The 15,812-nt window shown below is 40.3% G+C and overlaps 1 protein-coding gene across 1 annotated transcript in view; it reads right to left on the bottom strand.

The window, feature by feature from the left end:
* Positions 1-15,812, bottom strand: part of LOC133021912 (glypican-6-like) — a 79,048-nt gene that overhangs the window by 48,052 nt on the left and 15,184 nt on the right. The window contains exons 2-3 of the mRNA XM_061088918.1: positions 11,107-11,265; positions 975-1,366 (exon numbers count right to left, since the gene is read on the bottom strand). Coding sequence (XP_060944901.1) covers positions 975-1,366; positions 11,107-11,265 — 551 coding nt within the window. The remainder of the gene's footprint in view (positions 1-974; positions 1,367-11,106; positions 11,266-15,812) is intronic.

Genomic DNA, 15,812 nt, shown 5'->3' with positions numbered 1-15,812 from the left:
GGGGTGTAACTCAGTAAACGCGTACTAAGAACACATCCTCTGTGGACGTGTCTAAATGAGCCTCCCCCACTACTACTGGGAAGAGAGGAGGGAGGGAGGGGGGGGGGGGGGTGACACAGACGGAGAGGGGAACGCATCCAAGGTTCAACAAGTGCACTGTGGTGGGACCGGCTGAAAAAGAACATTGGAAGAGGATCTTCTCTCCTGAGTGTCTTTTCTCTCCCTCTCTGATGATTGAGGGTTGGTTTCATTGGTGTCCGTGTCTGTACTTTACAGCCGAACCTATACATTTTTATCATCATGTTGATTATCCAATCCGACTCATATTAATACAGTAGTGAAAAGGAAAAGCAGGGTGGCTGGGGATTTGCAGTGTAGTGCTTATCAGCGCTTCCCTTTACCCAGAATGAGGCTGTTGTTGTCGAGGGTGAATAAATCCAAACCTTAGCCTTCCTGCTCTCCCTTTAATCTTTCTTTGTACATGATCAAAACCACACACACTCCCAGGATAGCAGGATATACTGCAAGAGCAACATTAAGATTACATTGCATCAAACAGAATACTAAGCCTACAGCACGATTAATGGCTGCTGCGTAGTGGGCAAAGCAAATACTAGGCAAGACAGCAATAAACAGTGATGGGCAAGAATTTTCTTTGTTTCTCTGTTTTCAGTGTCTCGGGGTATTTCTCCTCAGCACTGTTTTCCAGACTGCACCTGAACAAGCCGCCGTGAGCCCCGAACTTCCTGAGGACATGCACCAGGAGACCCCACATTAGTCAGAGAAGTATCTGGCAGCAGCTGTGTTCAGGCGTACAACCGAGGGGAAATGTGTGCACGGCGCATAAACACAAAACAAAACCTTGCCTGTTCAAATTTATTTTAAGTCTTAATTCCATCTGAGGTCAAATGCTGATTATTTCGCAGTTGATAGGGTGCTTTACCATCCGTTACCCAAAGAGTGACACCATTTACCTTTGACACTCTCTGTGCCACCTCCCGGCCGACAGAGAGCCCCTGGACGAATGTGCGAGCGGCGATGAATGCCCGCGTAACCTGAGCCTTGAGCTTCCTGGGCACGTCTCCAAAGGGCTTGAGCTGGTCGGTGTACTTACTGATACACTCCAGATAGTCCTCAGTGATGACATACTGGGAGTTGAGCAGCGTGAACATACGCTCCAGTAGCCGCGACCAAAAGTCATTAAGCATTTCCTCCAGGTTAACATTCCCTCCGGTGTAATAGCGTTTCAGCTCAGCAAACAGGTTCTCAAAGACCTCCGAGTTCTGCATGTAGGGTTTCCCGTATGTCCTCACAAACATCTCGTTCAGGGACCGCTCCGTGTTCTCCAGCAGCTCCAGGAAGAATTCTGAATTAGGAAGAAAGGGAAAAAAGGGTTAATTTATTGTCTGATCTTCTTTCAAAAGTGGATGTGTTGGTATGATGATTGTACCTTGCACAAATAAAGTAGATATGCCTCGGTACCTGTGCAAACTCTCCCTACTAGTTCAGTGCCTTTTTGCTTTCTGAGACTGTAAAAATGACCTGCAGTAATTTAGCAAGTAAAGACCAACTACTGCTAAGTTGGTTAGTCATTGGAATTCCTGCAAAATTGCAGTGTATCTTTTCATTTAAGATAGAATGTTGCCTAAAGAGGAAACTTCGTGAAGTTGTGATGTTCATTTCATTTTGAAAAGATCTTTTTTATCTCCAATAAACTCCGTTTGACTTTGCAATAGGAGCCTTCCTCATATATTTCTGCAAAGCAATAAGTTCTGTGTTTGCAGTGCATGAAGACCAAATTGTCAATATTGCACCTTTAAACCCCCAATATATTAATGTACCTTGATGGACAGCACAGGTTTTGGTGGATGAATCCTTAATAGAGATTCTGACTGAAGTAAAGCTTTATGTGCAATAAAACATCCTCCTATATGATAGTCTGTCAATAGGGTTTGCAGCCTTGTTGTTTTTCTCATGATTTCATGTGATTCACCAGAAACAGAGATGAGATGATGAAATTTCTGTAATGAAAGTGCTGCTTTCAAGGACCATGATTAATATTTAAACATTTAACTGCAAAATGGGTTTAAGTCTAGTATGAGTCTCCAATCCTATAAAGGAGGGTGGGGATTACAAAAAAGCTTTTATATTCCTAAATTTCTGTTCTTTATAGGGCAATATGCTGAACCCAAAGCATTAAAGCGGCATGTATTGATTTTTTTGGGCCACTCAATGGTGTTGGAAAGAGCTGTAAACGAAATATTCACGTGTTAATATCTTATACATATTATTCACCCAGACATCAGACGGATTAGCCGTTAATTGGAGCCATACTTCTGGACACAATATAAATTTAAGTGCTATATAATCTCTAATATTTCTTATTATTCATCCTGGCTCTCTAGACATTGGGCAATCATACATTGCCCAATGAATAACTTGTAGTGTTCCCATTTCTGGCCTGTGGAATTTCCACGAGCCCATTCGTAAAAAAAAAAAGTTATGGTACTTTAATGCAGCATTGCTTACTCATAATCATGAATTATTCGTTAATAAATAAATAGTGATTGGTGAAGATTTAAAGCCTCCAGCTTCTCACTGGTATGGGGATGTGGTAAGAGCAGCAAATGTGTGGACACAGCCAGCTGCAAAACATTCAAATGCTAGGACAATTAAAAATAATGAGCTGCGTGGGTTGTCCGTGTAAAAGCACGTTGGTTATTAATACCGTTAACCCTGTTCCTACAATTGTCCTCATCAGAGATGTGGACTATACTGATGCTTTAGTATGGTTGGAGCATTTAACAGTAGCTCTGTCCATCTCAACAAACTAGTCCTTCAACCTCAATGACGAGAGAGGTAATTTATTCCTACCCTCAGATTTACGACACCAGACCTTTGTCGTCATGGTAACAATAACGACTGAGGATAAAGACAACACTAATTACTAATGGTTTTATAAGGTACAGAAATGGTGGCATTATGTATGAAAGTACATCCATCCATCAATCCACCATGTTACCCAACTTCAACCTTTTGCCACGGCCATAATGTCTCCAGCTGTTACAGGTCAGTTGTTTCCTGTAACAGTTGATGGTCTAGGTCACATTTAATACTTAGAACAGATCCATGTGCCTCCTCCCTCCCTGTGCACATTACAGTCACTTATCAGACTGGCCCCGACAAAGCTGTAATGGTTCTCAAGTGGTCATTAGTGCACAGCGATTCAGGTGAAATGACAGAGCACAGAATCGGGGGGACAAAATGCTGCGACTCTCCATGATACAAAACACAGGTGATTTGTTGTGGCACACCAGCAACGTGATTAACACATTCTGTGGATATGTTACATTCACACGTGTTTCTTCTTTCTTCGTACAGAAAGTGACCTCCACTGTATCCAGGACTCGTGGTGTTGGCCAGTATGGTTACTGTGAGTATTCTCTGGACGCCATTGGGATTGACAGATGACAGTAAGCAGCTTGTTAAATATGCAAATCTCCAAACATGATTTGTGCCTCAGTGACTGGTTTTTGGAAATGAAAACTGTCAGTGGCGCTGGGCGATGTGTACACTGATTAATGGCACTTTCAAAACTAATTTCATTTAAATTAAAAAAACTTTATTTTAGATACATCAGTCAAAAGTGTCAGCTGAGATAAAAATCTAATGTGATTAAGACAAAATGTCTGCGTAATGCAGAAAGTATATTTAATATAATTCTAAGCTTTGTTTTGGAGTGATTACTATTAATAATCACATTATGGATGAACTCGGTATGAGTCAGCGACAAAACTGTTAAGTTAAAATAGATATTTAAATCTAATTAGTGGAAATTCATGAGAGGGATCATTTTCTATAATTGCAAATTCAGGGAAATCTATGAGAATAGAAATGAACAGGAGAGTTCACATAAATCATTTAAACGTTGTAGTAATTAAGACGTCTGTTCAAATGAAAAGCTGGAAAAGCTGCAACAATGGGATAACAATGCTGATATGCTGGACAGAGGTGATTCTAATGCACCCAACTTGCAGAAACATTTTGCTGATCTAGTCCAGTTTGACTCCAGTTCCCCCATGTGCACAGAGCTGTGCAGAGGGTTTCACACAGCCTTTCTCTGTGGTGAAGAGGGAATCTGTGTGTCTACTGATGGATGATCAGCTTCATTGCAGACGTGTATCTTCAGACAGACCAATCTCAGAGGGAGATGATGAAAAAAGGCAAGCTGCGTTCTTTTCCCTTAGAAATAAACCACAACTTTTGGACACAATAGATAGTTTGGCCTGAAACATGATTTGGTTTGAGGAACAAAATCTGTGGAGGCATCTGTGGACAGACTGTAGCTGTGATGACACTCAAGGGAAAATTGCCAGATGTAATAATAGGTAGGTCTGCTTCATAAAGGAGAATGCAAATGGTTGGTTAAACAGCACAATACACTCAGACAGAGGGGTAAGGAAGCTGGAATTTATCTTCCGGACTATATTCTGATAGAGAGTTGACACCTGATTGGAACCCCTGGGACCCGTCTGGACCCGACAGGACCCTTCTGGACCCCTCGATACCCGTCTGGACCCGACAGGACCCGTCTGGACCCCTCGATACCCGTATGGACCCATCGGGACCCGTTGGGACGAATTTCCAACAAAAATATTGGAATTAAGTTTGGTCAAGTTGGCTGGTTTATATACTTGATATTATTTTACTGTACGTGCTTGTAATCAGGGATTATCTCAAGGGCTTGGTTGGGTTGGATTTTTGTGCACAAACACAGTAGTCAAAAGCGTGCAGTAAATCCAGGTCTGTGTCAACTTAACCCAGACAAATTGCAGATAAATAGAATGCATGCAAGGATGCAAGCTTCCATAGATGTGACCTGCGCCTTAGAGCAAAGTGCAAATTAAGAATCCATACACTGAGTCAGAAGATAATTTGTTCATCTTCATTTGCCCAAACTAGGTCCTCAATGATGTATAACATTTTTTAAATGGAGGATGTTAAAAATTCGTGAGGTTGTAGGGTAATGGTGATTCAACAAAACATTTTGGGGGCAAGGTCAAGATTTGCAAGGTCACTTTTTTGGTCAGTTGAGGACCAGGATGGAGTTTGTGTGACTGGCGGTTGTAAAACCTGCACCTTTCGCTGACAATAGCGAGGAACTTATTGAATCGATTTGAATTCTTGTGAATATAAAACCAGAATCAATATTGAAATTCAACACTATTTTTGAATTTCAAGGCCAAACACCAATGAAAGGTACAAAAAGAGACAAATACACAAGTCAGTTCAATCCACAATTCTTTTCTGGTAATTTGTCAGATGGCTGCTTTGCAAAACAAATTCTTGTAAACACATTATCAGAACTATGTGTAATTTATAAGTCTACCCGGAGCAAACTGCTAATCTGAAATGGTTTGTTCGCCCTCAGGCACCCGAGTAAACAGCTTGTTATCTCAACCAGAACCTCTCAGTCTCTTTTCATACAGGACCACAGCTCGTCAAAAAGGGAGCCGACTTTGTGTTTTTTTAATCCGCATTATGGAAAGGATGCAGCTATAGGTCTCCAGCCCCTTGGAGCTGGAGGTTGAGCTGGCAATTTGGCTGCCAAAAGGAGCACTTTGAACGTCACATGTCAGTCAGGAGCTGGGTCATTGATTGGTCTGTCAGGAAGAACTGGTCTGCGCAGGGCTGCTTTGAGTGCCGGCACACCCACCGCACCGTGACAGTTAAAAGCAAAGGCTTCCAATAAACCCAGCTGCTGACAAAAAAATGTAAATGATAAGCTGGCATGTCAAAGATATTCGACAAAAAGGTCTAATCCATTGTAAAGTCATCTAATCTAATGATGCCTCATCGAAATAGAAAGTTACCCTATTCAGAAATAGAGAAAGGGTTTTGTTTGGAATTTGACATTATGCCCTCTTCCAAATAGAATGCTGTGAAAACTCATATACAACAGATAGGCCTGTCAGTCAGAGACCCCACTGAGGATTGATTCAGTCGCAGACATGTCCGTGTAAAAATCCTCCTAAAAACCCTGTAGAGAGAAGTGCACTGTGGAATTCCTACCTGGATCCTACAATCTCTTACTGGATGGCCCAATAGGATTTCTTAGATAAAGAATGGCTTTGCTGAGCAAGCATGCCCTTTTCAGAATTGTCCGGCTCCACATTCATCTAGTCACATACATCCCCACGCGGCAGCGTGTATGTTTGGGGCAGCCTCTTTGGAGTCATTTCTGAGTTAGATTCTTTGCTCAAGGGCACATGGACTATATGCGGCTGCTGAGGGGAGAGGGGAATTCACTTTCTTTATTCTTGTATAAGTATACAAACTCCAACATCCTTGTGTGCGAGGTTGGTAACTTCTTGAAAGATCAATCCTGGAGGGTGGACCGCATTAATATTCTGTTTGGCCGCCCAGCACCATGGTGTTCGTGGTCGGGGCCAACAATTGATTTACAATTAAGACGAATGATTTAGTCTTTAATAAGCAAAGCAGAAAAATAATTCTTGAGTTTCCTGTGGTTTTAGGCTGTGTATTACGATGACAACAATATTCAGACGTGCGGCTCGATACATAAATTAGCACATTAAGTGATAGATTGCGGCGTGTTTGACATTGATTTTTCATATGATGCCGTTTCTCTGCAAGACTCATACAGCTGTGCATTCGGGGGTTGTTGTGGATATTCCTGTATCGCTGCTCAAACGGTCTTGGCACAGTCGAGACTGTTTCCTCTCTCTGTGACACATAGGCTGCCGTGTCAGGTGTGCGTGGGCTGGCCAGCTTCTGTCAGCTAGAGTAACACTCATCACAAACTCTGCATAAAGAGAAGGAAATATACACATACACTCACTGACTCTGCGTGGGCGAGACTTCACAGCCAGGTGCTAAACAGATAGTAAAGAACATCTCACTGAAGCAACAACACTGTGTTGTTTGAATCTTGACTGCTCTGGCTCACTCTCAAAGCCCCCAACTATTTCTTTACATTTGAAATTATACCTGAAATACAAAGCTGTGTATTTCATTTTCTAACAGCAGAGGTGAATTGAATCTTAGGGGATGCCTCCTGCAGAAAACTATTCACCGCAACCACTTCAAACACTTAATGAGGAATAAATATTGAGGTGAAAATCGAATTTCAAATCAAAAGCCTATAAATTTCTGTATAGCGGGTGGTCAGTCAGGACCCCTGAGCAGACACAGAGTCTCCAGACAGCAGAGGAGCTGAAACCTGCACGCAGAACCTGCTCTGACACGAAGGAAAATATGGAGAGTGGCAGCAAGCCCCAAAAGGAGGAAGCGTGCCTGGAGTCATGCGTCTAAGTGCTGCTGGACAAACCCCATTTCCTCCCTCACAGGAGTCCTCCTCATGACATTCACCATCCTGACAGCAGCTGATCAAAATATCACTTATTTATTTATGCACGCTTCCAGGAATCACATGCTGGCTGCAGAAGTCTATGTTCCTGGAAAAAAAATAATAAATAAAAAAAAAAACAGACAGACATCTCCCAGTCGTTGTGACATTGAGCTTCTGGGCAAAGTGCAATCATCTGAGAGTTGCATACTGTAACTCAATAGTATTTGTTTCATACAATATGTTTACACAGTTTGAAAGGAATGGCCATAGAAAGACGAGACATTGACTGTTGAGTATTAAATTGCTCTATTAATCACTCAAACGTTATTTCATAGTGGCACTGGATATATTTAGATGGCCCAACATGAAAATCTATGCTTTCTGGTTTAGGACAAAGATTAGAGTTACTTTTGGATCAGCTGAATCTTTTGGGGGTGTTGCTGCTCAACCCTAAGATGTGGATCTAAGGGAGAGGTTATATTTGCGTTAGAATATTATATTTTTACGTGATTTATATATCTATTTAAATTACAAGATGTTAACAGATCATACAACAGGTAGTGTCCTTGGACGGCTGTGGCTGAGGGGTAGAGCGTCTGTCCTCCAACCAGAAGGTCGGCAGATCCCCATCTGCATGCCGAAGTGTCCTTGGGCAAGAAACTGAACACCGAATGGCCCCTTATAGACAAAAAGAAAAAAGTGCTGCCCATAGATGCACTGTATGAATGTGTGTGTGAATGGGTGAATGGCAAAAAAAATGTATTGTAAAGCCCTTTGAATGGTTATCAAGACTAGAAAAGTGCTTTTTAAATACAGACCATTTACTATTTACTGTATTGAGGCCAACCCACTTCAATGAGCATTATTAATAACATTGGTTAGCTACTGAGCCTCAGGACTTAAAAAAAGAATATATTAAAATGGGCTAGACTCAAAAAAGATGCAACAATATGTCCATATAAACCTGAATTCAAATCAGGCCTATTCAGTATGACAATATCTTTATCGTTTCTTGTTATTCATTTATCTTGATGTGCAACACTGTTTTCCTTTCAGTTGGTCAATGCTTTGCGTTCATCCACGTGGATACAGGGATGAAATCAGCATTAATGAAACACAAACAAACAAACAGGAGCGTGAACCTGACACTTCATGGGGTAATTCCAAACAGGGGAAGGACTACCAACAACTATTATTGCGTGGATGTAGTTTTAGCATCAGAAGTCTGAAAAGGACCACTTCAAACACACTTACCTTTTTAATCACCCACGCCACAATCATATCAAACGGTACGGAGAGAGAGAGTCTACGGAAGAGAGCTTCTAAAGTACAGTCAAGTGCTCAAAACAAACCCCAGACGTTACAAAAGGCTTTCGCCTGCAGCACAACATATGGTAAAAACTCACAAAGGTGGAAGGAGAGAACAGCTGCCACTGCGACTTAGCATCTGCAGAGACACGGCCCCAATTTGCACAGTCAAGACAAAGTTGGAGTCAAGAGTAAACACATGTGTCATTATGTGGATCTAAGATAACGTCTGTCAGGATATGATTACCGGGCGTTATCCCTAAAGTCAAAGATGGCGATGTTCAGTGATACTAAGAATATCCAAAAACTGTGGGATCTTTTATTGTCGCTTGACATGTATTATAATGTGTTAGTTGTGTTGTATAAAGACCGTATTGACACTTGTGTGTCTCTTAGTCTGAGTGGCTCCTGTTGCTTGTGCACCTGTTAAAAACCCTGAATAGAAGCAGCTGTAAAGCTCCATAAGCTCAGTCATCTCGACTCATCTCCACTGGTCGTGCGAGCGACTACGCGACTCTGCACCAATTTTGAATTCAGTTCAAGATTCATTGCCGTAAGACTTCTCCTATTTTTTAAGAGATTGCTGTTTTGCAATTCAAATTCTATGGATGACGGGTGAGAAAATAGATCTGTGACAAAAGAGCAGAAAAAATGTCAGCGAAAGTTCAGCTTCGAGATGATATATTTGCTAATAATGCTCAAAAATCCACTCGCAGCCCTGTTGTTTATGTGCATGAGTTACTAGATGACAGGAGAAAGCTGTTTTTTCCGCTGCTGTATATGCAACACATGCATTTCTCAGGCATCAGACAACACTAGGTATAATTCCTGTATATAAATGAGATCTGTATACAGTAATGTGGAGTGAATTAGCCTCTTCTTTATAGGTTACACGTGCAGATGGCAACATGTTGACATTGGATTAACTGTGCAATTCTCTTTTTATGTCAATGCAACTTCAATATCTTATCTGTGCTATGTACATTGTAAATATTCTGTTTGCAAATGTATTTTTTAGTACCGTTAAGTTTCTTTGTGTTCATACATTTTACTGTCCCTCTTGTTGCTGGGCACATTCCCCTGTAGTGGGACTTATAAAGGTTTATTTTATCTTATCTTATACAATATCCTTTTATTGAGGCGATTCTGCGTTTTTCTGTTTTTGCTCATAACCTGTGGAATTGTCTCAGCTCACTTGTGCAAAGCTCTTTAAACTTTCAACTCCCTCTGCCCTTTGGCTATTCTAGATTTTATAACTTTATATTGTATTGTTTCAGAATTCCTCGTTTCTTTCTCCTGTGAGAAACTTTGTGTTGGCGAGCGCATCAATAAATGAGATTTTGCTCACTCTGACACTGATGCTTGACCATTAGTTTGGTAAAGGTTGCCAAAGTTTCACAGTTACAGGCAGCTTTCCTGATTATTCACAATTACAGTCAGAAATTACACTGAAACTAAAGTGTAAAACTAAAACTAAAACATTTATCAATGACAGATTGAAAATTTCAAGCCGTGGTTTTAAATAGAATGGTTTGTCTCATATACCTGCCAGGGATTAAATACTAATAATAATGATAATCCATTGCATTTTATTTGTATTCTGTCTGTGACCTGAGTATAATCAGATTATTAACCGAACATTAGGTGGTATTGTGAAGAATAGATGAGTTTTGTTCTGCCATTAATTTGGAGAAAAACACATTTCATTCTCAGTTATCTTAAAAAAGGGTTTTCAGTTGTATCTCATTAAAAGGTTTCATGCTAGATACCTAATACATTTTTTGACAATGATGGCAAGTGGCCGTGGTTGACAATTTTCACCTCCACCACCCTTCACTGTCGTCCACGGTGATAAGCTGCCTCTCCTCCACACGGTCTAATGTTGAGAGCTGGGGCAGGAGGGATTATTATTTCTCATTAAACTGTATCTACAAGGAGCTGCACTCTATGGGGAAGGATACCGAACCGGGAGAGGTGCAGAGGTAGAATGAGCCTGGTTCGGTAATGGGCACACTCGGCCGCTCCCGTGGCTGAGGCTCAGTGGATGTGCGGTGGTCACCGTGGGGCTCGAGACAAGATCACACTCTGCACAAAAAACCCCAAACAACCTTAATAATGCAGAGTTTGACAGTGTGCCGCTGTTCCGGCTGTCAGTCTGCTGTGCAGGAAGCCATGTTTGTCTAATCCAACAAGAGGGCTCTCCACTCCAAGGCATGTTAATGAGATTTTCACATCTCATCTCCTCTGGAGGGAGGACAGCTACGAACGCCCAAACGGAGAATCCTTTCAAATTAACACACACAGTCTCAATCCCTGGATTTACCTTTTTGTGGAAAAGTATTCTACTGTGAATGGCCACTAAAACATAGATTACACAAAAATGGGAAAATGTACAAGCGTAAAAGAAAAATAGACTTGAGACTTACCGTCAAATCTCTTGTGTCTGGAAACAAAGGTGCTCCTCAATTCATGACTCGTTTCATCGGTCAGATTTTCAAAGTCCTGTTTACTCTGTTGGCCAAACGTGTCCTCCATCTCCTGGGTGCAACACGTGTTTCCTTGACGACATACACGAAGATGTTCACCTGCAAAGGAAAAAACGAAAAGGTTTTAAACTGTTTGAACGTACTCATTCTAAATATATTTAACATATTAACATATGTATCTATTTATATAAATTCCAATAACTTCCCAAATTAGTACACCACTTCACTAAATCAATAGTTAAAGTTGGATTAAGTTACTTCCATCAATATTAAATGTTCAGAAATTCAAAGTCGAACTAAAACCTCTCACTACAGCAGGTTAGATGCTTAAAACTACTGATTCGATCATCTGAGTTGATTGATCATTATTGATCTGTTTTCCCATGATCCATGTTGAAATAAGTACATTTTAAAAGTATAGAGGATGAAACCGCTGTATAGGTGAGTATGAAAATCAGATTTAAAGTTGTCAGCAGACCTGAGCTATAAGTGGAAGGCTCCTCAGAAAAAAATCTAATATAACCCAAACAAAATTCCTTTATTTGAACCTCCAGTGTGGAACAGTTAGACTCAAACAAGCAGATGTGTGGTACAAACAAAGCCTTAGTGTTTTTAATTGAACTCTGAGGAGACTTGAAGTCAGAGTCAGGAAGCCAACAGTGGTGTGATGTGCAAAAAAATGCATATTTTAGCCCAAATCGTTCAATGAGGCAGTCGATCGCATTGAAGGGTCACACTGAGGTCGATCAGACACAAAGCTACATAGAATATCAAGTAACTGCAATAATAACACAGAACATGTACCTATCATAGGTCATTCTGAGCAGAGCCGCATCAATGCTATGAAGTTTACAAACCCCAAATAAATATTGTTGCTTTTGTAGAAGTTAATCCATAGCACTACCTTTTTTTTAAAGGATTTCTAAATTTAGAAATTGATTGTTTTAAGTCTGCGAACTCTAGCTCAGGTCTCCTCTGCAACAGTGGAACAGGTGCAGCCTTAGAAAAGATCATATTTGAAGATAGAGAACTATTAATGATGAGAAAACAGAATCTCCACTGTGTTTTGAGGGATAATATCGAGGGGACTTGATAAGGGTATCACATCTGACACAGTTTTCATCACATCATGCATCAAACTATGGTTGTCTTTCTAATTTGGTCTGACAATAATCAGCCTCAGTTTTCAAATTGATAAAGAAAAACACACAGCATATTCTTGAAACAAATTCTCTTGCTTATTACATTATTGATGACACTGGGAAAATATTTCAGTGAATCAAAACTTAATGATCTTCATCGTTCCATCTTGCCGAGCAGTCTTTTTTTAAAAGCCCCACAGATGACGCAGACTCATTCTGCAGCAGGATTTATGTCTTACACCCAACATCACTGTGGGAGGGCGAGCAAAACAAGAAATGAAATGGAAAAACAATCGCAGCGTAGAAATGATTATCACGTCGTCAAGACAGTGAAGACATCAAACAGTATTCAGCATTAACTGACGGATTTTCAGAAATCACCTTTGAAACACGTATTTAAACTGTGTCAGTGCATTTCGTCCACTTTTCAGTTGTGTCTCCCACACGCACATTGTACTCTCGAATCAGATTTCAGTTTCCCAAATGCAAATTTGATGTACATCATCAATGATGAGCATGAGTTTCCAATCAGGAAAACAGCTGCATGCAGGTGGCAGCTGTAAAATCCTCACCGCATGCAGCACCAGACCGATGCAGCAGTAAACAATAACAGCCTAGTTCACTGAGGGAGGGAACAATAGCACAAGATCAGATTTGCAGATAAATGTGAAAAAAAATAAGGAAATGTTGAAAGATTTGAAGAAATAAGTCCAACACACAAATAATTCAAAATAAGTGTAAATATTAATAAATAGGAACTTCTTTACAAACTAAAATATACAAAAATGGCTGAGGTTACATCCATACGACCTTTCATTTTAAAAATACATCAACTAAGCTCTGGATTTGTCTGGTGTCCACGCTACTCCTGAGATTTAGAGCCAGTAAAACTCTGCAGTATTTTATTCTGGACGTAGTCACTGACAACCGCTTCCTGATTGAGTCTTTTCAGTCATAACGAAGCTTTCGCTGATTCATCAGCACACACCCTTCCGTAAGAAAACAACGGGCATCAGCCTCAGCAACCAGTGAAGAATATGGACAATCAATTACAAGCCTAGTTGACCCTGTTGACAGTTAACAGCTGCTGTGCCGTTAAATTCTGCATTTTATGATTAGCTGCTTGCATGGGAGATGAGCTATTATTCAAGCAATCTGCGACAATTTTGAAACTAACAACTAAATGCTTCCTGTTTCTACCGGCATGTGCACGTGTATGGATCAGGATTCAAATGGATACAAAGCCAAAAAACGCTCGTGTGGACAGAGATTGTTTTAGTTTGATTAAGCCATTTTTCGAGAAACGTAGGAATTGGATGTAGCCGGAGGGAATTTTCAATAAACAGGATTCAACAGCTTTCTGGGGAACAAGCACATCTCAACCACTTCCTGTGTGTTGGTGTGTGGAGTTGCATGTTCTCCACTAGTCTGTGTGGGTTTTCTCCAGGTACTAAGGCTTCCGCCCACAGTCCAAAGAAATGAAGATTGGGTTTGCGTTATAAAAAGGCAGAACTGTAGGTCTCTTTACTCAATATACCCATAAATGTATGCTGTGACCTCGTCTGAATGCCGCTGTTGTTGCCTTAAAGGGACTCTTACCTTTGTTGCATTTGAGAATTACAGCACATTCAAATCAACCCGCCTTCCTCCAATGCCCCACCCCCTCGTTCCAATCCGCGGTGTTTTTTTGAAGAAACTTTATTTACAAGCAGACTTTAAACCTACTGCCTCCGCGCACGCACGTGAGTTTTTGTTTACCAAAGCAATGGATTCGGTAAGTTATTTACATTTACATTCACATGCCTTGATGACGCGGGCCCGAATGCGCCACAAGAAGCAGACAGAAAACCTGCATGTCCATGCAGCAAACAGACAGGTCTGTCGGCCAATAAGGTCCTTCGGTCCGAAGAATTTTATTGGTTGAAGTTTTCACTAAATATTATGAGAGTGAAATAATTGTTTGTTTTTACTCCTGGTGGGTCTGTCTTGCATTTTAGAGTGTCATTACCTTATTAATACCAATTTAACCTTATCCAAAAAAAGTGTAAAAATGCAACAAAGGTAAGAGTCCCTTTAATGTGAATGGTCAATTCAATCACAGGAAAACATGTGAAAGGAGCTTGAGATAAATATGCATACTCAAAAAGGCAGATATGAATTATCAGCCTACTTCTTTGGGTATGACTAAGCTCCCAACTGTTTACAAATTCATCATTAACAGTCGCAGTCTGTTGCACTTCTGGTGACTTTAGAGAACGAAGGGAGCATGTGCCGCCTGGAGTCTGCAGATCAAAGCAGATCAAGAAACACACACAGGATGGTGACGACAGCGTGTGACAAAGTATTATCAACTACATGTCTCCTCTCCAGTGCATCCCAGAGTCATCGTCAGGGAATGAAAGGGCCTCCGCTCGTTACATCATCACATGACCTATAGATAAAATGTGTCCCATTCACTGATGAAGACTGGGAGATGTGGTTGAAAGCCTTGAGATGAGATTATTTTGTTACGCTGGTAATCCCAGTACCTCTAATTTAATTAAATTAGAGGTATGGTACTTTTTGAAAAAACACTATTTTGTTTAGCAGGAAATGATCTTACTATAAAAGAGAATCAGGTGATTTATGTTTGCCCTTTATCATGCTTAATATTGATTATTAAAACAGAATGGAAACCCATTGTGTAGTAATGATAATTTCATTTCAATTAGGTTCGAAATTTATATCATAAATGCTTTTGGTGGCTATAGAACAGGTGCTGTAAAATAAAAAGCAGTGCAGCTAATGTTTTCTTTCCCTCCATGAACTGAACATTAATCTTATTTCTCAGCAGCAGATTAACTCTGTAAAAATAGCGTTTTGCGAGGGAACATCTTTGTGTGTGAGGGCTGTAAAGACAAAGCATCTATTTCAAATACCCATCTTATGAAGTATGAAATTTGAAATTTGAAATGTATCAGTATTTTTACCATGGGTCATTATTTCCATTAAAAATCAATCAAATAAACAGCACACAAACTACAAATCCTTAGACAAGGTTCTTTTACTTCGTTATGAGTAAATTCAATTAATTTATTAGGGTTTATGGTTAATTTCTGTGAAAATGTGCATTTTCATGGTTCTGGTGAACAGGAACATTGTGTGAAAACAGAGAGAAAACAGAACAGCTACTGTCAAAATATAGAAACATTAACACAAAGTATAATCTGGGGTATGCACCAATAAAAAGGCTTTGATCTTTGAGGAGTGAGGAGGGAATTCAGTGTTAATATGTCACTGAAGCGTTCAGATGGACCCCTCCCATTGCAGATATTTTGTTGAATAAGACATATGAGACTCACAATTCCAGCACAACTCATCAGGCCTGCAGAATCTAAAAAGCAGGTGATATATTTGATATTTTTACCACATATTTAAACAAATGATGGAAGCCTCCTTCAACCAGTGCAGTTTCAGTCTGAATCCATTGTTTTCCAGACCAATATGAGGTGCCCATGATCTATA

The sequence above is a fragment of the Limanda limanda genome, chromosome 16, assembly GCF_963576545.1.
Source record: "Limanda limanda chromosome 16, fLimLim1.1, whole genome shotgun sequence".
Classification (NCBI taxonomy): Eukaryota; Metazoa; Chordata; class Actinopteri; order Pleuronectiformes; family Pleuronectidae; genus Limanda; species Limanda limanda.
The sequence above is the reverse complement of the archived record's forward strand: the minus strand, read 5'-3'. Positions and strand labels throughout refer to the sequence as shown.